This window comes from Uloborus diversus, chromosome 6, assembly GCF_026930045.1.
Source record: "Uloborus diversus isolate 005 chromosome 6, Udiv.v.3.1, whole genome shotgun sequence".
Lineage (NCBI taxonomy): Eukaryota > Metazoa > Arthropoda > Arachnida > Araneae > Uloboridae > Uloborus > Uloborus diversus.
The window spans coordinates 164,676,270-164,700,673 of NC_072736.1; the positions used below are offsets into that span (position 1 = coordinate 164,676,270).

The window sequence follows — 24,404 nt, forward strand, 5'->3', positions numbered from 1 at the left end:
TAGTGATATTTATGTCTATAATTTCAGTGGTGTTATAAACTAAGTTGATTTTAGAGATAAGAAATCAAACTACTCATCAAGACCTTGGAAGAAAAAAGGCAAATCCCGAAACTGGGCTGTTGTCAGTGCAATATGGGACCCCAAATCCAGAATGCTTGGGACAACAACATTTCCGGATTTTGGATTCCGACTCCCAAAATAACGAAAACTCTTATGTTGTGCAGTATTTGTCACGATTTTCCTGGTTCTAATTTTCTTTTAGGTTTTGATCAATCTGAATGAAAGTATACTTCCTTATGCTAAAACAAAAGTTGGAGATAACTTGTAGTGGCCCGCAGATGTTGCTTTTTATTTTATTATGCGATGCGCCGATCAATTCAATAAATATGTTTCTGCTAAAAATAATTTAGTACTTTTGTTCAAAAGACTTTGTATTGCATACTTTTGAGAAGCGAAAAAGAATTATCGTTCACCAAAAGTGGATGTTAAAAGATTGCTGCATAATTACATCAAAACACTTATTTACGCATTATACACATGGCATTCAAAAAAAAAACATTTTGAAAAAGCTGAACTGGAGGTACAATGTTTTCAATAAGTAATTACCAAACGTAAACAATTTTAAACTTTTAAAACTGAAAAAAAAGTGAACTAAAGTGAAAAAAGTTTTAAAAACATTTTTAAAATTTAGAACCTTGATTATACAAGCTAATTAGGACTGCTAGCGCTCGTATTTTGGAAATCTCGGTTAATAGAAACTCGGTATAAAAACTTGTCAGAAGCAATTTTTTAATGAATAAATTAAAAATACAATAGAATATTTTTGAAAGATGAAAAAAAAAATGAATAAAAAGTAATGTGTTACAGTTAGAAACAAAAATAGAGGAAATATTTGTAATAGGCAGAACAAATCCCAAATGAGCCGATTTGCTGTTCATTACAATAATAAAGCATGTTCTGTAATGAATTTTCATAGAATTGTTTTAAAGATGCTAAAAAATATTTTTGAAAATCCTGCTTGGGTGTGAAAACATCCTTATCTGCTATTACCTTCTTTTTAATCTTTTCTTTTATTAGTTGTACCGCAAGGTAAATACACTTTACTTTTATCACTATGCAACTTTGCATAGTTGTGGAAAGTGTTCCCGTGAGGGTACAGGCACAACTTCTTTAAAAATTCAATCTATAGCGAAAGCATCACAAAGAATGATTTCTTCGTAAAAGAAGTTTTAATAAGAGTAGGAGAGAGTCGATAAGAATGGAACGCGTTGCATCTAAGCCAAAATAAAATGGAAACATTATATCTAGCTCATGCTATAGCTGCATGCATCTAATGCTGCTACATCTATTTGACTAACTAGAAATAATGTTTCAGCGCATAAATGCAGCTCTTCCCAAATTGCCCCTACCGATGAAATTACACAGCCAGCAACAATTTTACAAACGGCAAACAGAGAATTTAGTCTCACTTTTTTTCAGAGAATGGCTAGAAAAGCAAAAAGGAGGAACAATACATAATAAATTATTAAGAAATTAAAACTAATTTAAATGGAATTTGATAGTATTTTATAGCTACCCATGTATAGAATTTCGAATCTTATGTAATAAAATTTAAGATTGTAAGATCCTCCAAATGTAAAACGGATACAGGTCTTTATTTTCCTTCTACTATCTGCAGATACGGATATCCGGCACATCACTTGTTCCAAATGATGGAAATATAGACTTTAACGGGACATTTCCTGCCAATTGTGTAAAACTGCAACTCAAGATATTTGGCAGTAAACATGCCCCAGAAAAGAATGGAAATTGCAATTTACGTAGCTACTATGTGCAAATCCATATATGAGGCAGCGAGAAGCAAAGGGATGCAAGTGGACATTTTCAAGTTTTGAGTAAAACAACTTTACAGATAACATCCTGGGTAGGCTTTCATTGATTTTTTTTTTCTGAATCACGCTGTGCAGCAGCATCTACGAGAGCTACTAGTACCATTTCTTGCCCCAAGACAGAGGAGAGATTCACCTACCATATGTGCTGGTCATCTCCTAATTTTGCCCCTTACATCCCTTTGCTTCTCATTGCCTCATATGTTTGTGAAACTTCAAAAATTTATTTTTTGAAGATCAAATTATTGCTCAATTTTACAAAAGTTTCATTTTACTAATTAAAAGGCTTAAAATACTGGATAAATGGTAGCACTCAGGGTAAAGGGAAAGACATCTAAGGCACGGTATTTGGGAAAGAACTAAATGGAAGGAGGGAGTGTAAGTATTCGGCTACTAGTCCTGGTTAAACTCTAGCTTTGCTATCCTGATACTAGGAAATCTCGGCTTTTCTTATATTTCATTCATAGTTTCAATAACTTGTAAAAGACTTCAATTAAATGAGCCTTAACAAATGAGAGAAAATAACCAAATCCTCTAAACAAATTATTTTTAATGGAAGTAGCAAATTAAAAGAAATTTCAATTTATCCAATGAGAGAAACAATAAAATCCAGAATGAAATCTTAAACAAAAGGAAATTGTACAGAAATATACAAAACATAAATTTGCAAAACATGAAACATTCTCAAGTCTGTCATATGGAATAGTTTAGAATAAAAACTACCCCTCCCCCGAACCCACTTCTCTATAAAAGCTGTAAAACCCTTTTAATAAGCCCTCACAACAGAATATAGATATACTGCTGCAAAATGAGAACGATTTGACAAAACATTTTTAAATATTATATTTAAAAAAATACTTTATAGCAGAAAAAACTGTATGAAAGAAACAATAGGGCAATTTTAAGGAATAGATGAAAAAATAAGATTGGGGAGGGGGGGAATTCAAAACAGTGCACTAATTTACAGGGAGGGGGGTTCAAAGTCGAAAAAAACTGCTAAAGAAATGACTTTAAAATATAAACGTTTTGTGAACTATAGACAAAGTTTTGCATCTTCGAATTAGTTACATTTACAAATTTAATTCTGAAAGTCAAAGTAAAAAGGAACAAAACTAATAACGATAAAAATATTTAGCTTTAGCAAAATTGTTTCATTCTAATTAATTTAATCATTTTTTTTTAATAGAAAAATACATTATTTTTTCTCTGTTGTATTAAACATTCAATGCTACAGATCAATTTATATATACAACTTATTGAACATATAAGTAATAACTGTTTGCTTCAAAACTAAGGCTGCAAGAAAAGGACATAAGTAGACGTTTTAAAATTTTGGGAGAGAGGCGTTCAAAGTTGAAATCGTTGGTAAGCTCGCATTGAAAAGTTTTTCTAAATTATACTGCATAGCAGCACTTACTAGAGCCTCTTAGTACCATCTCTTGCTCTAAAACAGACAAGGGTTTCTCCCTACCATTTTTGCTTCATTTTTTTCTTTTAATTCAATGAAATTTGATCAACAGCAATTGCAACTTATTTTAATACAGTTTTATTTTTGAATTGTTTCAAAATCAAACTCTCAATCACCTTTAAATTTGTTATGTTTCTATTGAAAATAAAATTCAATTTGAGAAATTTGTATCAAATGTTTTGATAAAAATTCCATGCATGCTAGTAAAAATTTAAATTGTATTTTTTTTTTTTTGCTACCACTGCTTCACTATTGGCATTGATACCAGAGTTCGTGCTCAGTATCAGAAATAAAATGAAGGAGTTTTGGAGGAGTTTTGAAGGAGTAAAATGAGATTTTGAAGGAGTACTAATGGAATGTCATTGAATGATGTCACACTTTTTTTCAATATACAGTAAAGCCTGTAAAGTTGACCACCTTTGTAAGTTGACCACCTGTCTATGTTGACCGCTTTTGTCAGGAACGGAATTAGTCCTATCTTATATAATGAAGGAAAACCTCTGTAACTTGACCACCTCTCTATCTTGACAACTAATATACACCAGCTTTGGTTTGGAGTATTGTAAAAAACCCTTTGTAAGTTGACCACTTTGCAAAAGCATTAGATTGTACTAAAAGTTTAATCAGTTATGCATCAAATAAGCAACTAGACATTTAAAAAATAAATAAATAAAAAAAACAATGAATATTTATGTTTCTATCGAAAAACATTGGGCTTATAATAGTCCTAGAAAATGCGCCAAACTTCATTAAGGAATTATTTTGTTGAAAAGTAGATTACCATTGTTACAAATGTACAAGAAAAAATCAAATGAAGAATTTAAGTAACTTTTGACTTGTTATGAATTTTTAGGAATTGTTAATGTCAAGTAAGTAGTTTTCCATAAGCAATGAGACATTTTTTTTTTTCTTCGATCGATTTACAGAAATTTTAAATTTGTATGATAATTTACGCGTCATTCTGGTAAATAATCTCTGAAAATATTTGAAAACATTTTTACTTATTGTTTTAAAGGAATATTAAACAATGAAAGTGAGTTTAAAGTATTCCAATTAGATAAAAAATGAATGCATAGGACAATAAATGACAAAAAAAAAAAAAGTTTTCGTTACTACCCTCTATAAGTTGACCACCTGTCTAAGTTGACCACCAAAGTACTGCACCGCAAGTGGTCAACTTACACAGGTTTCACTGTATTTGATTATCAGCACCCTTTATCACAAAGTGTCACACTTCATCCCAAACTTATCTTGTCACGTCATATTTTTTACAAACATATTGTTACAAAAACTGCAATGTCACTTTTTGTCACCCTCTCTCTTCCCCTTGTCACAATTTCATGAGCCCGTCTCCTCCTCAAAGCATGACATTATTTGTGGATGACTCTTTTTACAACATCATAACTGCAATTATCTAAACAATTGTTTTTTTTTAATGCAATCGCTTAATGTAGTACATTTACTTATGTAGTTTTAAATATTAGAATAATAATTAGACAACTTGACTTTTGCTGCTGAGAGTGTGGTGGAGGAAAAAAAAAAATAATCATAAAACTAGAAAAAATAGCCAAGCACCATTTAAGCATGTCTTACTTCACTTATGAAATGTCTTAGTCGTCTAATAAAAATTTCACCTTCAACTTTTATAAATTAACTATGATCAATTTGTAAATCAAAAAATAAAATAAATAAATGCACGAAATTACTACATTAAAATTGCCTTAGTGACGAAGTTAGTTGTCAATCGAAGTATTTTATGTTATAGAGGAAGATTATGCAGTCTTGAACTCTCTAAAAAAGAAGGAGTTAAAACCAAAATGAAGGAGTTTGAAGGGCCCTTCAAAATTTTTTATAAATAATTGGAGGAGTTTTGAAGGAGCATAGGAACCCTGTGATACACAAAAAAAGGGGGGGGGTCCATATTATAGAGAATTACTGGTTATAAGCAAAAAGAAAAAAAAAAACTGGTTAAATAGCACACACACAAAAAAAATGCATAAGAAAAGAAAAGTTCTTACTTGACAGAACAGAAATTAAAAATAAACTCAACATCAGGAATTATTTTTTCATTTGGATAAGTTTTCATATTCACTGGAAATATCATGCGGAATTTCATGTTATGATTTCTATTCAGCACATCATCTACTGAAAACCTTAAATAAACAATGATATTTTTAATAGCTGAAAAAAAAAAATCTACACAGTAAGTTTTAACAAGCATCTGTTTTCTGGATAGATAAATATATGCATTAGGTTACCTCCACATTAGTGGCGTGAGTTAAATGACAAAACATCGATGTCTCAAAAATTTGATGTTAGAAATTAGAACATCTATCAAAAAATATGAATGTTTTCAAACACAGATTTTTCAAAACATCAGGGGTAGAAGTGATCGACTTGTCACATATAGGACATTTTCCACAAAAAATATAGGACAAATATAGAACACATTATATGAACAGTTTCGCTATGAAAAAAAGAAATAATACATACATATTATTTATTTATTCTTATCAATGATTTTGTTTAAAAAAAAAAACCCTCAAACAAAATTATAACTTACACCTGAAATGACTTTCCTGTAGTTGAAAGAATAATTTTTGAAAAAAGTGTACTTTGTAGACAAAAAAAAAAAAAAAGAACAAAGTGAAATTTATTGATAAATAACACAGCAACTCACAATTTTTGCATGGATAGAAGTGTCACAAACATAGCTTATATAAATAAATAAAAACCTTCTTTGTATTGAGAACTAACAGGAAATAACCAATGCTTTGTAGCACAAACATACAGATATTTTGTTCCATAAAATCCTCAAAAAGAAAAGATTGCAAAAAGGCTATTATAACATTCCGATCAGAAAATGCACTGAACACAAAAATATACCCGCAAAAACAAAAACCAAAAAAAAAAAAAAAAAACCACGAAAACAAAACTAAAAAAAAACACGCTGGAAAACAAAAGAAACTGCTGGTGCCAAACGCAAAATTCTAAAACCAACTTCAGAATTCGTTTTCGAAACTCCACCCACTACAGTGACGTCATATTGCTGTGGCCAATGAGAGAAGATGCCTGTTGCAGGATTTAGTGAGTTGTGTTTTTTAATTTGAAATTCGTTTGAAGCGTACTTTTGACGAAAAATCCGAAGTCAGATAGTTTGTTTACTGTTGTTTTAAAGAAATAAATTGGATAAAAAACAGGAATATAGGAAATATACGCCATTTTCCAAAAATATAGGAAATATAGGACGATTTTCATACTTTTTTTGAAAATATAGGATATATAGGACCACTTCGACCCCTGAAACATTGATCATTTTTAAATACATTACATACATATTTGAACAAATTACAGAATAACAAACATAGGAGTCTCTGACAAATCTTTCTAATTGTGTGCGTAAATTTGTTTTGCATTGCTTTTATATTCCAATTTGTATAATATTTCAGTACTGTAAAAGCAAAACAAATAATAATTGATTATATATATATATATAAAAAAAATCTATTTTGAGAGAAAATACAAAATAATAAGTACCTGATGCACATATTTCAAGTACTAAACATTGAAACACAAATTCAAAATAATAGGAATAATTCCATAACATCTTTTGATTTTTTCCCTGAATGTTAGAAGTCTGAAGATTAGATATTCAACGTTTAATACAAGCTAATTAGAGTAATGTTAACTAACATAAAAAGATTGACAAATTGAGAATTTCCTCTTTTTTTGAAGTATGTTAAAAACTAATTATAATACAAAATAATAATGCAAGTAGTTACAATGGTTTTAACTACATGTACCGTCGAGTGCAGTGAAAGCAATTTATAGTATTACATTGATAATTTCATCTGCTTAATATTTAAAATTTACATTTTTCAGAAAAAATCATTTCAGTTTTTTCCTCCAGCAACGTCAATTCGTCAGGTAACAAGTTATAGAAAAGGTTCTCTAATGAGACAAATGCTGCAGCTGCTGACTGACAATGCAACTTGTTTAAGAATTTTTTTTTTTTGCTGAAATATAAAACATAGACATTGAAAAAAACATGACGCACAAAACAAGGAGTTAAAAAACGACCGTGAAACAAAAGTAATCGACCGTGAAACAAAAAGTAATAAACCGTGTGAAAATGATCAAAAATTTAAGTTCAAAACTAAGCACTTTAAAAGGTTCTTTGCAACAGGGAACTGAAATAAAGCACTTTGGTCTTATGGTTCATTCTGGATCACATTTGCCCCAGTGGATGGATTCGGCTACACCTCAGACCTTAGAATGCTAGAATTGATTACTGAAGTTTTTACATTCAAAGTACCAGTTCATAGATTTTTTTTCAGTTTCGCATACTGCTATTTAAAATGCATAAATCGCCCAAAAAACTAAAATTACATGTTGTTAAACCTAACAAAAATGAAACGTTAAATGTGAAAATCATCTGTTCAGAAGTAAAGCATTCAAGGATCACAAATGGGGTAGTGAGAAGCAAAGGGATGTAAGTGGACATTTTCAAGTTTTGAGAAAAACGTGTTTAATGTTGCGGTCCTAGGCAGGCTTTCATGTAAAGATTTTTCTAAATCTTGCTGTACAGCAGCACCTACTGTCTGTTTTCCTTAGCCGAGACCTAGGGCCAAATTGAGCATGCCTCAGGTCTGCTATGATTTTATCAAAATAGGGAAGGAAAAGGTGCAAAATAACAGTGTTCGGCAGTTCTTCCGAATGAGCATCGAAAAAGACGGAGATAGCAAGTGCGAGCAGAAAGTGCCCATCCTCAACCTATCTCCCCTCTTTAAAATGGAATCTATCCTGAGTGCTAGTCTTTGCTTTTGAGAACGGACAGTACCTGGGCTTCTACCCAAGACAGAGGAGAAGATCACCTACCATTTGTACTGGTTATCTGAAATTTTTTAATTTTGCCACTTACATCCCTTTAACCTAATTACTACATCTGGATCTAATTACCACACAGGTCAACTAGGCTCAGGCAAGGGGCCCCTATTTTGTTTTAAAAATTATGCATTGCATTAAAATATCATATATTTTCAAGGAAATAATAAGTGATTAATGATTTATTAATTACATAAAACTGTATTAAAACTTTATTAGTATTTCTCTTATTTAGTTAGTTTTATATGAGTGAAAAATCTTTATTGTTTGAGAATTTCAAGCAAAGTTAGGTACAGTTACTAGTTCTTTCCTTCCCATAAATAAACTGTCTAATAGGCTCTGAAAAAAAAAAAGGATTTGTTTTGTAAATGGCGTAGTTTTTCTTTTGAATATATGTCTGTGTGTGGGGGGGGGGGGGGCAATATGCTCTTGCCTATTTAATTGTGCTGTAAAAGTTGTGAAATGGATATAAAAAACCAGTGGCAGTGCTAGGCATGTGCAAACAGAGCAACTGCATTGGGACTTAAAATCTTATATATAGAAGCATGGAAGGGTTAACACCAACACTGCAAAAAATTTAAACATGACTTTGCGTTGACTTAAAGTGGTAGAATATAGTGGGGGGGGAGGGGGGGGGGGGGCTCCAAAGTATTTAGGCCTTGGGCTCACTTTAATTAGTCGGGCCCTGCCCTCTGCTTCTCACTGCCACAAATTACAATTGAAATTGGTATAAGTAATCTGAAGGCATTATATTTCAATTTGAATTTCAGTACAATTTAAGGTAAGATATGTGAAACATTTCATCAATACAAATATTTAAAATGGATCATCTTAACACTGTAACACAGAGGAGAGAAATAGGATGCACAATTACCTGAGAATATCATCAGACATTGAAGAACTGAAATCATGAGCAGTTGAAACGTGATCAATATCCCGCATGAATAGTCGTCCAATGGGGGCAATCTTTAAATAACTTTGCAATTTCTAAAGGAAAAGTAGTTATAAATGAAACCACAGAAATGAAACTCATGCATTTTAATATGTTAATGAATGATGGTGGGTCAATATCAAAGAGATATAGTGTTTTCTAGAACCAGGGTTGGCAAGTTTCTGCCGAGGCGGTTAAAACCACTGGTAGAAACCGGTTAAAACCGGCATGGCAAAAACCACTTTCTGCCACATTTGCGGCAGAAACTGGCAAAAACTCACAAAATGAAAAAAAATTAAATTATTGACATGCATGGAAATAATAATTATTAACCAAAGCACAATTTAATTACAATATTACCACAATTTAAAATCAAATGTTACATTGTTTGGACCCTGCAATTGCTTCTTAGAAAAGGTGGTTTCTAAAATCTAAACAGTTTCTCAATGTAATAAGTACAAATGAGAAACTTTAGAATATTCCTGCAACAGAAGAGCTAGCAGGCAATGCATGAAGGAACAAGCAATGTTGGTGAAACTTTCATCTATTGTATATTTTTTTTAACTGGTCCACCATGTAGTAACTGGGGTAGTGGGAGAAATTCAGCTGGAAAAATAAGTTTCGTGAAATAGGGCCAGTTTGTTTTGCAAAACTGTGACATTAAGTACAAAATCTATGTTAATACTGACAGGTAAAATTCTGGCACTTTCTTCTTGAAGCACGTGATAATTTTTATCACAAACAATTTTAGATAAAGCATATAAGTAAGTAAATTAAAATCAGAAATGACTTTTATTTTGTATGTCGCTCCTCTTTCCTGAGCACCTATATGATTTTTCGTCCTTTGTTAGATTAATCCAAACATTACGAGCATCTGCAATTGAAAAGTTCCCTTCTCAAACTAAATCAAGGGCATTAGCACAGGATTTTATTTTTTTAAATGATAAAATGAAGTTTAATTTTTTAGTTTACTTAAACGAATATCATTTAGCAATCACTTAAGTAATTAAAATGCTTTCAAGTTTTTGCCAGTTTCTGCCGGTTTTTACCGGTTATAACCAGTTTCTGCCACTGGCACGGCAAAAACTAGTTTCTGCCGGCAGAAAGCCAACCCTGTCTAGAACAGAGATTCCCAACCGGTGGTCCAGCACTGGTCAGCAGAAAACTTTTTTAATAGTTCTCAGAGATTTTTGCTTGTTTATGTCAAAATTTTCCATACTCAATGAAATAAAATAAAATTTAATCTTTAAAAAGGTAAAAGATTGAACATAGTATGAAAACATTTTTATTTTTCACGTGAATTTTGTAATTAATCCTCACAACTTTCCATGATGTTTCACAAATATTTATTTACTTATGTATAATTATTACAATAATAAATCGTCTTTACAATTAAATATTTTCATGATACTTTCTTCAAATTGGATAGTATTATTTATTTATTTTAAAATTTATTATTAGTATTTTTTCGTAAAATAGAACAAAAAAAAAAGAAACCTTACTGATCTGTAAAATTTTCGACAAGTTATAACGGCTTCCAAGTCGTCCTTTTTTTCAGCAAAAAAATAAATAAAACAATTCAAAAAAATATATAAATAAATAAAAAAAATGAAAACCTCACCGACCCGCAAAATTTTTCCAAAAGCTTTTTTCGGTAGGCAGGCCAAAAAAGATCGAGAAACGCTGGTTTCCCTAGAATGGATTTTAATTCCTTGTGTAAAATTTAAATTAATCAAATTCCTCAGTATTTGTACAAAAAATAAGCATGATTAAAAGCTAAGAGTGCATAACAAAACATACGGTGTATATTTATACTTTTTTTTTTTTGCTCAATGCAAATGCAAAATGAATTTGACAAAGCCAAAACATTAAAATCATTTCTTTACTGTACACTATCAATATCATTAAAAATCAAACAGAATTGAAAAAAAGATTTCATAACTGCCAACATTGGAAGATTAAAATCATGGAATCTTAGCATGAGCAAACTCAGTGACAAAATTTTGTGCAAAAGGAATTTTTAAAACTTAAGGTAGAGATTTACTAAATTAAGTGAAGCTTCAAAACCCGCTTAAAGGGAGCAATATTTCTGTGATTCAAAAAAATTTTGTTTACTTCCAGTTAAGTTCATCTTTTTTTTTTTGGAAAAATTTTCTTGAGCATTTCGAAGTTAACTGAAAGTTAGCGATTAATCATTAATCCTGAGAGCAAGCGATGGCAGCACTTTTGATTTGTGGAGTAAAGAAGCATTTAAAAATCATATATGTTTGTATGAGCATTCCTCAAAAACAATGACATAAAAGGGACATCCACACAGTTCAAAACAAGTTAACCAACTCCTTTGGTATTGCATAGATATTTAAAAAAAAAACGTGACTACGATGAATTTTTATGATTTTTTTCACAAACTTGTTTTTTACGAGCACTCGGTTATAACGAGCAAATATAGCAGGGGTAGAAGTGATCGACTTGTCACATATAGGACATTTTCCACAAAAAATATAGGACAAATATAGGACACATTATATGAATTGTTTCGCTATGAAAAGAGAAATAATACATACATATTATTTATTTATTCTTATCACTGATTTTGTTTTAAAAAAACCTTCAAACAAAATTTTAACTTACACCTGAAATGACTTTCCTGTAGTTGAAAGAATAATTTTTGAAAAAAGTGTACTTTGTAGACAAAAAAAAAATGAAATTTATTGATAATTAACACAGCAAGTCACAATTTTTGCAGGGATAGAAGTGTCACAAACATAGCTTATATAAATAAATAAAAACCGTCTTTGTGTTGAGAACTAACAGGAAATAACCAATGCTTTGTAGCACAAACATAGATATTTTGTTCGATAAAATTCCACGAAAAGAAAAGATTGCAAAAAGACTATTATAACATTCCGATCAGAAAATGCACTGAACATAAAAATATACCCGCGAAAACAAAAACCAAAAAAAAAAACCCCCGACGAAAACAAAACCAAAAAAAAAAAAAAAACACGCTGGAAAACAAAACAAACTGCTATTGCCAAAAGCAAAATTCTAAAACCAACTTCAGAATTCGTTATCGAAACTCCACCCACTACAGTGCCGTCATATTGCTGTAGCCAATGAAAGAAGATGCCTGTTGCAGGATTTAGTGAGTTGTGTTTTTTAATTTGAAATTCGTTTGCACATGTACTTTCGACGAAAAATCCGAAGTCAGATAGTTCATTTACTCATTTACTGTTGATTTAAAGAAATAAATTGGATAAAAAACAGGAATATAGGAAATATAGGACATTTTCCAAAAATATAGGAAATATAGGACGATTTTCATACTTTTTTTGAAAATATAGGAAATATAGGATATATAGGACCACTTCGACCCCTGATATAGTGGTTTTTTTTTTGTGCTCATTCTAAATGAGTTTGACTGTATAAAACTTGCTCACCGGCAAATTTTAAAATCTCATAGCCCCTTTTGATCACTGGATAGACAAAAAAAAAAAAAAAAAACTCATAAGGCTACAGAGTACAAAGAATATTTTATTATGCAAAGATTATTCTTATTATATATTGCTTTCTAGCTTCATATAGAGCAAGATAATGTATTTGAGAATGGTTTTAAACTCCTGTTTTCAATTAAGTGAAAGTATTTTGTTGCATTTTATTTCACGTGAAGTACCATAAATTGTTGGGCAACTATTTAGTAACAAAAATAAAAAAATAAAATAATAAAAACCAACAAATGAGTATTGAATAATGTAACCATTTTCAATAAATTTACAAACTGATTATAGAAAAAAATTATTTATTAATATTATCACATTATAACACTTATAATATAATACACTAATAAATATAACGGAGAGGATATGGCAACTGTTCACACGCGCCCCTAGATGTTGTGTTCACAAGTGCCTCATCATCTACTTGAGAGCTAACTCACAAAAATAAAGAATTCTTAATTTAACTAAAAAAAATGAAACAGTGTTATAAGTTTACTTGAATGTTCATACTATGGCTTGCAATAATTGAGTTTAGATTAGCAATTAATTTAAAATATGTTTTCAAGTGAACAAGATAGTAATAAAATGATATACAACACCTGCTATAAAACAAAGTTACTCCAGAATTTTTCAAATTTTTTGCTTGAAGTTATCCCAGTAAAACGTATCATGTTCTGTATATGTCTGAGTAGTAAAGTAAGAAAAAACAATGTCAGAAAAGCAAGTTCATAGATTACTGCAGACATGTTTCGGCGTTACAGGGAACACCTTTTTCGTGTAAAAAGTAATGAGCTTATGGATGAAAAGACAACCGACAAAAGCCAAGAGCAGATAAGTGTTGGGAATTCAATCTGATAGCTCAATCAAAACCCGGAGTTCAAAGAACTAAAAGCAGGTTTTAAGTAAACAAAACCCAACTGAAAATGTGTGGAATGATCTGTTCGGGAAGAAAGGACATACCAGGGTGGCGACAGGAACTGTGAAAAAAAAGTTCCCTGACTTTTCCCTGATTAAGTTCACCAAATTTCCCTGATTTACGTTACCAATGATAATGGTTTTCTTTCTTTGCTCTACTTGAAATCCATTATATATCTGTATAAAATGCAGTATTTTTAACGTTTTAAGCTGCGTAACGTTGTTGAACTAAAGATATATTTTCAAAAGATGTTACTTTTTTTTAATAAAATGGTTAAAAAAATATATCAAGTCAATCTTTGGGGGGGGGGGGGCTACAAAACAGTACATTAAATTTTTCTACAATGGAAAGATTATAGAAAATTTAAAAAAAAAAAAAAACTTCACTTCCAGAAACCACTTAGCATGAGAATTTTAAGAAACTATTAAAATTACTCTTGAAAACACATGTGTATTGATAGAACTAAAAAGTAATTAAAGTCATTTTGAACTAAGTTTTCAAACAGTATAATAATTGTTGCAAGAATAACAAGTAATAGTGAAAGAATAGAATATTTATGCAAAACAGATGAAACCATTTGACATCCATTCATAGGGAGCTTTTCCCTAATCAAGAACATAGGTTTTAATGAATGAATACAGCATTTTAACAAAAAAAAAAAAATTTACTTAAGTACACAAGTTAACTCTATTTAAAATCATTTCAGTATGTAATGAAAAAAAAATCTTAGATTGCTTTTGTAACAAAAAACTTTGAAATGCAAGGGAAAGAAAAGAAAAAAAAAAGCAATTAGTTAATTTCAAAACATATAAAAGAATACAACTTGGTTATAAAATTAAAGAATCACTTAAGTCTGAAGAAAAGAAAACCTTTATAATCTGCGGTGGTAACAAATAGTATAACGGCAAAAAACAAAGTTTTTTTAATTGAAAGTTCAGTTTTAGCAATTAAATTGAAAATGCAAAGAAGTGATAACTTTTAAGCTTTTATAGTATTAATTCAAAAACCAAAGATTTCTTCTTGAGATTGTGATTACAGTACGCTAATCACTTCAAGACAACAGAATAAAGGCAAAGAAGCTAAGGCATTAATGAAGGCTTCCTCTTTGCCTGTATGGTTGTTTATTTTGCGTAGCATTGAAAGCGTAAAAGAAAATTTCAAGCTAGGTAAAATAAACAACCTAATAGACACAGAAGCAATCTTAGGAAGTTCATCCTTTGGTTAATAAGTAAGATTCAATACTTTGACGGTGAGGAAAAAAGATGCACAAATATGCGGCAGTGTAGAATCACATCTCATTAATTTTACTTTTTTTTTTAACAGATCATTGGCAGAAAATGCGTAGGGAATTAGAGTACTTAATTTTGTAAAGGAAAAAAAAAAATTTCTTCATAAAATAAATTTTCCCTGATTTTTTGTTATTTTTTCAAAATTCCCTGATATTTCCCTGATTAATAAAGTTCCCTGATCTCCCTTATCTGTCGCCACCCTGCATACAGACACATATTTAACAATTAAATAAGCATTTTATTGAAACATGGAAATATTAACAAGTGTAAATAAAAATTCACATTCCCCAACAATTGAATAAAAAAATCCCCCCAAAAATATCGGTAGGAAACATTTCTTAAAATATTATCGTTAAAGTTCCAGTAAAATTTTCACATGACTAGTTTAATACAAGTACAACCTTGAGTCCAATGCCATAAACAGAATAGTTCATACGAACGAGTTAAAAAGTTCATACCAAACAAGCTATTCCTTCCTTAAAAGTTGGCACAACATGTGAGGGCGCGATCCACCAACTTGGATCCCATATCGAAATCGTCCGTGCCCATTCATGCCACCATGCTGAATTCAGAAAAGAAACCTGTCCTCTAGGACAACAGGAACCATCCATCCAACGCAGTGGCGTAGCTAGACCCGACTTTCGGGGGGGGGGGGGGGTTACTTCTTTTATATATATATATATATATATATATATATAATATATATATATAATATATATATATATATATATATATATATATGTATATAATATATATATATATATATATATATATATATGTATATAATATATATATATATATATATATATATTATATATATATATATATATATATATATATATATATATATATATATATTATATATATATATATATATATATATATATATATATATATATGTATAATCGCTTGGAATTTTTTCCTTTTCTTTTTTTTTTCTTTCACTTCTCTCTTCTTTTTCTCTTTTTTTTTTGAGACTAACTTTTCGGGGGGGGGGGGGTTGTCCCCAAACCCCCCCCTTAGCTACGCCCCTGATCCAACGGACATACAATCCAGCTCTCGAGCGTGGACCTTCAATGGTCCTGTTTGTTAGGCCTTTTCACAGCAAAAAAAAAAACAACTTGATTTAAACTCAATTTTAGAGAGAAAATCCCTCACTTAAAAACTCATCTCAAGGCAACAACTGGAGCATGCCCGCATTTCCAGCTGGGCTCAACGACAAAACTTCCCACATCTTTCAAGAAGAATCCACTATACTACTCCGGAGCACACAGCTCCCGGGCACAATCTCAGCACCTCAGCAAAACATCAGACTGCAGTCACAACATGGTAAAACAATAAGAGGATGATTGATTGAGAGTTCACACTTAAATAGCATTCCCTATCTCCCTACGCGATGGCGTGACGTATATCAAAAAGCATGCATAAATTACATTAATGAAACAATTCAACACAGTTTAAAACTAAATTCTTTAAAATTGTTTCCCACATGCATACAGCAAGAATCTACTCAACATCTTTCCTATGACGTCACATCATCGTGGCGGGTCAACAAATGCATGCTACGCATGCAGGGAATGTTGGCTCTGGGAATTGATTCGAGCGCCGGTAAAATAACGGGATGACTTTCAAAGTTTGAAAAAAGAAGGAAGTAAGTTCTGGAAACTTTTCTAATCCTTCTAAAACTTTAGGAATTTCTCCAAGAACAAACAAAAGGCTCTAGGCCAACAATAAGCATACAGCTTTAAAGAGCAAAATAGCGGATTAGCCGATGAGAAAATTATAAACCGATAAGGAACCAGTAGGAATGCAAACAAAGGCCAAGAGCTCTCTCTGAGGTACAGAAAGTAGAAGAATTCAATTGGGCAAAGATTAAGCTAAAGCTTAACAAAAAGAAAATGTCAATAACAGTGAATCGCAAGAAAGGAAAAGCTGAATGGAAGAAAAAACACCAAGAAATGAAATAAACAAAAAAAAATTTTCGGAAAAGGAAAAAAAGATAAATAGATGAAAAATGGGTGAGGGGGGATGTGTTGAAACACTTTTTTTGTTTCGACACTTAGCAGTGTCGAAACAGTTGCCAACTGATTTTTTTTTCCAAATGTTATTTCCTAAACCGTGGACAATATAAGTATGCTGAGAAAAATAGGATTATAATTATTATTTTTACAAGTGTTTTTTTTCTTGTCAGTATAACCCCGATTTAACGATTGTCAAGGGACTGGAAAAGTTGTTGTAAACCAAGGAGCATAGACATTCAATGCAGTCAAATCTGGACCAGTGAAATGTATCATTAAATTGAAGAAATCGTTAAATCAAAGTTATACTGTATTTAGAAGAACACTGCAAATCTGAAGAAGTGAAAATAATCAAATGTAAGAATGGGGGGGTATGGAACAATCTATTTCTTCTCCTGAGTAATAATTTTTATAGCATACACAAAACAATTTTATTTACAAAATCAATGCAGAAATTTTTTCTAGCTTTGTCTTGTAACAAAGCATCAACAAATGAAACTTTTCATGCTTTGAAAAACTTTGCCCAATAAAAGCTTAAAACAGAAGCGAACTCCACAGCCAAGATAACACAGACATTAATAATGACATCTTATAGTCTTACCTCAACAACATCTTTTGGACTCAAAGGCAATTGAATGAAGGTGTCAGTCACATGAGACGTGAACAATTTATACCCAAGTTCGGAAATGCTAGGATCCATAAAGGTATCTGAAAGCAAAAATAACATTTCATAGAAAAGAAAATTTTCAATTTTGTACATAATCCAAGCAGACTAAACTAAAATCAAAACAGGCGATTGAGACTTTATTAGGATTTTCATTAAAATTAATTTAATAGGTAATACAAAATAATACTCAAATAAAACTGAAAAAAAATTGGAAATAGAAAAAAATTCAAAACTTTCTTTTTGTGATGCACTGTTTAAATAAAAATTAACTAAAGGAAAAAAACTATGTTTTGATGCACATAATTCACTAATTTGAGTGAAATTGAAATGTTTTATGTGGAATTTTCATCAAGAAAGTTATAGTTTAATATGAGTTTTACACTTTTTCATATTTATATAACATATTAACCAGTTTTTCTCTTCAAATTTCTATTACTTGGATAGCTTAGACAAATTGGTATTATCTCTTGGTTAAAAATTAACTTAAAGATAAGAGTTTGTTATTTAATAAACTAAACCAAAGTATGAGGTATTTTAACGCTATTTACTCTCTAATTTCTCCCTTTTTTGCAATTATTTAAGTTTAAAAACATTAAAATTTAAAGATTTGAGTGCTAAAAATGAAACTAGCTACATGTGATCCCCATAAATATAGAGGACAAGTTTTACTGGTTTCTCCATGTTTTTTTTTTTTTTTAAATTTTTAACAAAAACGTGCTAACCCTACATAAAACTAAGGGATGTTGTTGAAGACATGGAGCTTTTAAATCTAAAGAAGGCAATGATATCTGTTTTTAGTGTCTGAAAAAATTAATGTGCAAGGATCGATTTTTATAGGATCAAAAAATATCCTTTTTCATGAAAAATTTCAGCGATCACTTGAACAACTAAACTAGTAAATACAGTGAGACACCCTTTATACGTTTCTCTTTAATACGTTTTTTAAATTGGTCCCTGCAAAGTCTAATATAGACATTAACCTATACCTGGGTCATTCTCCAGAAAACGTAACTTTTGAATGCAAATATTTTTCAATTTCGAAACCTTTTGTTTTCTTTTTTTTCATTCTTACATGAAAGTGTTATCAACTAGAAGTAACCATAAACAATGCCCCAGCTAAGTTCCAATTATTTTACTCATAAATTAAAAAAAAAAAAAAAAGCCTTGTTCATGGAAATAAAAAAAATATAAAAAACTTTTAATATTTAAATATTGAGGTGAATTTAATGTCAAAGTAGTAACTTTGTTAATTGTGCAAACAATCGGCTATTTAAACGATTAGTGGGATCATAATATTAAGCTCTCTTAATTAAAGTATACGGCTTAATTAGTAGTTTCAAATGTATGTTAAAAAATAGTGTTTTGTAAATTTGAGGATATACTGGCAATTTATAATTTGGGTAGAATGCCTATAATTGACGTATTTCCCTTCCATCATTTATTTTCACTCCAGAAATAATGACATAAGGTCTGGCACGGAGGTGAGGAATTTTCCATTAATATAGGCCAAATAGATACATTTTTCAGGAAAAACCTTTTTCTTTGTTGCTACAATCTGCACATGTTAAGTATATGAAAATATGTTCACTTCTTTTTTTTCATTAATTTACATCCCCGAAATTCAAGTTCACGGAGTGAGAAGTCCGAATAACCACACTAAGTTTTTAAAGCAAAATCTATCTTCTTCCTTTTCGACAAAAATCTCACAACTTCAACTATGGCTGTATCATGGAAAATAAAATTTGATGCCATTACTGCCACATGTTAATGAGGAATGGCATTTTGTTTTTAGGTAACCGGGGTGAAAATTTATTGTGTGACATAACTCCTTGTCCTACTAAAACGAACTAAAGCACAATATTAAAAAATTAAATACACTTAAACAATTAGCATTTGAGACACTTGTGAAAGGAATAATAAATAAATAAGTATATACTTTTAATTAAACAAGTTATTAAGCATCATAAACAGTCACACAAGGTGTGAGACATGTTACGGAGATGAGAATTCACATGTTGTGAACCCAGAGCTGGATCTAGGGGGAAGGAGGGAGCCGGGATTCTTGCCCCGAGCGACAACTTCAAGGGGGGCGGCAAATTCGAGTGGTGCTTCCAGGGGAGAAATGGTCAACTGGGGAAGGGAGGGGGCTTTCTTTTGTGCGCCCTTGTGGGTTCGTTTTTTTTTTTTTTTGCACCTTAGAACCTGTTTGCCCTTGGTTTCTTTTTTCCGCCCATGAACATGCATGACTTCCGCTTTTTTTTTTCTTGCGCAGTTGAACCTCTGCGTCTTTGGCTTTTTGCACAAATCTGGACTCCCAAAGGGCTTTGGGAGTCCAAGTTAACGCCCTCTTAGTGGACCTAGTCCACCAATGGGTGCTTCCGGCAGGAAAAATAGGCTTATTCTAAAAAAATTCAGAAAATGCAAGAAATAAAACATTTAAAATCTGAAACTGGAAAGAAAAAAAAAGAGAGAATTTGTAAAGTTTTCCTTTACAAATGTTCTAACTCGTCCTTTTCTTAGAACCAGGTGGGGGGGGGGGGGGGAACCTGTAAATATTTACCGGAGGCATTTATTTGCAAGCACCAGCGAGTAAACATATGGCTCTCCGTCTTGGGTGCGAAAAAGGAGGGAAACAGTTTTGTCCCTAAATTAAAAGGAGAAAAAATACTGCTAACTTTCCTCTGTAGTATTTATTCTGAAACTATAAAATACAAGTATTTGGAGATTTTGGTGTAACATCTGACCAGTAGAACAAAGCATTAAAACAGCAGAAGAATACTTAGTTTAGGTATTACGAAGAGGGTCATTCTGTAAATAGTATTTAGATGAACTTAGATTATAGCTGAGTCAGGATAAGGACATTGAGAATTTCCATTGACATTGAGAATTAGCATAAATGTTAAGGATCATGTATTGAGATCTTATTTTAACACAAACCTTCAATGACATTTTATTGACAATTGGGCTTAGACCCATATGACAGTGGTACAATCAAAGGAGGGGGGGAGGCACAGAGTCCATCCCTCCCTAGAAGGCCAAGTATATTAATTTTTCAAAAACATTCCATATTGTTAAAGAGAACGCACCTTGGGAAAATAAAATAGTTTTAACAGGAAAAAATATAGAATGATGCGGAAAAATCTCAAGTCTTCAAAATGAAACACTTTGGATGTCCCCCTTCCAATAGCCAAATCTATTCAAGAGCGTCTGAAATCTTGTTTCCAGGGCTTCAATTTCGCAAAATTCCAGGTGACATCGCCTTCTAACAACATTGAAAATCATTTAAGACTGCTTTTTTTAGGAAATACAATTTTGAGAAACTGCTGAGCCCCAAACGTTACCAAATGTGATCTACAGTCGCGTTTTTCATACTTCAATTTTGGAAAAATTCCTAAAAAGGCCCTCGAACCTTCTTTCGCTAATTCCATCCGATTCGTCCAAAATTGGGGTTTTTAAAACGACAATTGTATGAAGCGCTTAGCACGCAGTCCCTTTAAAATAGAGGGAGCTGATGCTCCCGTGTAAAATCTGAAAATGAAAAAACTAATTCCAATAAATAAATAAAGGGGAGAGCTTCAAACCACTCTTCCCAGAATCACTAAATGTTGCTTAAAAGCTTTAGCTTTTAGGAGTTCTATTCCCAAACGTTTTTTGGGGAGATCCAAAAACCTCCCTAACATCATCTAAGTTTGTCGGTAACAGCATTTTGGAATGATCAATTTCACTCTAGTTTTCCAAAAAAAAAAAAAGGCGATTGGAAATAGCCCCCAAGTCTCCTCCTTTTAACTAACGTCAAAAAATATTGTCTATATTAGTGTTTTTAAAACTTCAGTTTCTAAAAATTTCCTCAGAAGTCCTCACGAAAACTTCCTCCCCATAACATCACCAGAGACACTCTAATCCTGCGTTCTTAGGACTACAATTTCAAAAATTTCTCTGGGGGAGAGCCCTGGAGCCCCCTGTCGAATAGGGAAAATTTAAAGTGTGCCTTCTTAAAATACCTATCGCTCTTTCTGCAAGTGTAGTAGCAAAGGTTTACAAACAACTTGAACAAAACTTTTAAAGTATACTTTTTAGATTATATTAGATTTTTACTTAACGTACTTTTTAAACTTAAACTTGAAACATGTTTCAACACATCTACTATCTGCATTCTTTTTTTTATTATTTGCAAAGGAATATGTGTTATACAGTAAATAAATAAATATTTATCAATTTATAGCAATAGTTAAAACGCAGCACAATCAAATCGGTTAAGTATTAATATAAATACGAGCATTTATGAGGGCGGACTGCCGCCATCTTTGACGACGTCAGTCTAGAAAATGTACCAGATGGCAAATGTGAACCCAAAGCTCAAAATACTTTTTAGGACACCAATTAAAATTTTGTGGTAAAACATTCTCCCTGCTCAAACTTTCTACAGAAATGTTGAGCATTCATGAGCGCTATCGGCCGCCATCTTTAGTGACATCATAGCAGGAAAATGTACCAGGTGGAAGATATCCAACCAAGACCGAAATACTTTCTAGGACACCAATTGGACATTTTTGAAAAAAAAAAAAAAATCTTCCTGTTCAAATTTTCCAACGTGTGAGCTGCCAGATTCTGGACTAAGTGGCGAAAATTAGAAGATTAAAAATAAAGCATCTGAATACTGAATTTGTCTTCGGAAAAAAGAGGAGATTGTTTTTAATTGCATTTCGGTATATCTCTGCTTCAACAATATATATATATGTTGGCCTAGAGCCTTTTGTTTGTTCTTGGAGAAATTCCTAAAGTTTTAGAAGGTTTATTAAAGTTTCCAGAACTTACTTCCTTCTTTTTTCGAACTTAGAAAGTCATCCCGTTATTTTACCGGCGCTCGAATCGTTTCCCAGAGCCAACATTCCCTGCATGCGTAGCATGCATTTGTTGACCCGCCACGATGATGTGACGTCATAGGAAAGATGTTGAGTAGATTCTTGCTGTATGCATGTGGGAAACAATTTTAAAGAATTTAGTTTTAAACTGTGTTGAGTTGTTTCATTAATGTAATTTATGCATGCTTTTTGATATACGCCACGCCATCGCCTAGGGAGATTTGGAATGCTATTTAAGTGTGAACTCTCAATTAATCATCCTCTTATTGTTTTACCATGTTGTGACTGCAGTCCGATGTTTTGCTGAGGTGCTGAGATTGTGCCTTAAAGCTGTGTGCTCCAGAGTTCCACGTAGTATAGTGGATTCTTTTTGAAACATGTGGGAAGTTTTGTCGTTGAGCCCAGCTAGAAATGCGGGCATGTTCCAGTTGTTGCCTTGAGATGATCTTTTAGGTGAGGGATTTTCTCTCTAAAATTGAGAGTTTAAATAAAGTTGTTTTTTTTTTTTTTGCTGTGAAAAGGCCTAACAAACAGGACCATTGAAGGTCCACGCTCGAGAGCTGGATTGGATGTTCATTAGATGGACGGATGGTTCCTGTTGTGCAGGAGGACAGGTTTCTTTTTCTGAATTCAGCATGGTGGCATGGAATGGGCACGGACGATTTTGATATGGGATCCAAATTGGTGGATCGCGCCTTCACAGTTGGTGCCAGCTTTTAAGGAAGGAATAGCTTGTTTGGTATGAACTTTTTAACTCGTTCATATGAACTATTCTGTTTATGGCATTGGACTCAAGGTTGTACTTGTATTAATCTAGTCATATAAATTTTACTGGAACTTTAAACGATACTATTTTTAAGAAATGTTTCCTACTGATATTTTTGGGGGGATTTTTTATTCAATTGTTGGGGAATGTGAATTTTATTTATACTTGTTATTATTTCCATGTTTTGACATATTTATTGTTTAATAAAATGTTTATTTAATTGTTAAATATGTGTCTGTATGTCCTTTCTTCCCGAGCAGATCATTCCACAAATTTTCAGTTGGGTTTGTTAGCTTAAAACCTGCTTTTAGTTCTTTGAACTTCGGGTTTTGATTGAGCTATCAGTTTGAATTGCCCAACAATACACAGTCGTCCCTCGCTACTTCGCGCTTTCACTACATCGCGGTTTTTTCTGTTTTTTTTTTCTCCAATTATAGCAATGAGCCTGTTGTGTGTTCTCGTGTAAACTTTTTCTTACAAGAGAATTACGAATTATGTCTTTTAAGTAAGGTAAGTTCTTCTTAGGGACTGTAGTTGTACTAGTTGAGGGAGTGGAGGTTTAAAATCGCCGAAGAAAGTTTATCTCAATTTAACCTTGAACGCTAACTGCAAAGTATAAATCACTGTATTATTACTAGGGGATAAATACATCTCTAATGGTGTTCAACAACGCACCAGCTTTTTAAGCTGTATGCGTAATACCTTTGATGAGGATAAATGTAAAGAAAGGGGGCACATATGGTCACTAACTGGAATTTAATTCATCATTGAACAAGTTGAAGTTGAGCTATTTTCAAAGGTTAGCAGTAGTGTGTACGAACTGCATGTGTGTGTGTACTTTATTTCCCAATAAATTAATGTGATATCGATTCCGTCTAATATATCTCATTTTCTCATATTTTGTGCAATATATTAAGTAACACAAATGTAATGTTTTATAAGGGTGCTGTTTCATGTCTAGGGGGCTCTAATTATGTTAGAAACCTATTTAAATTGTCGTCAGTAAGTTTTATGTCCTCTAATTCGGAAAATATTCGGTTTATAAATACAGAATCCTACTTCGCGGAAATTCATTTATCGCAGTGAAGTCTGTAACCAATTAACTGCGATAAACGAGGGTTAACTGTATACATATATTTGCTGACGTGCTTGGTATAAAGTGAATTTTTAAATCAAAACCTTTCGTACTTTACAGTTTATTAAAAATACTAAAATAC

At 31.9% G+C, this 24,404-nt stretch overlaps 1 protein-coding gene across 1 annotated transcript in view; it reads right to left on the reverse strand.

Annotated features, from left to right (window-relative positions):
• The window catches only part of LOC129224635 (uncharacterized), a 47,156-nt gene that overhangs the window by 371 nt on the left and 22,381 nt on the right, over positions 1 to 24,404 (reverse strand). Inside the window, exons 6-8 of the mRNA XM_054859118.1 lie at positions 17,494 to 17,600; positions 9,116 to 9,228; positions 5,376 to 5,510 (exon numbers count right to left, since the gene is read on the reverse strand). Coding sequence (XP_054715093.1) covers positions 5,376 to 5,510; positions 9,116 to 9,228; positions 17,494 to 17,600 — 355 coding nt within the window. The remainder of the gene's footprint in view (positions 1 to 5,375; positions 5,511 to 9,115; positions 9,229 to 17,493; positions 17,601 to 24,404) is intronic.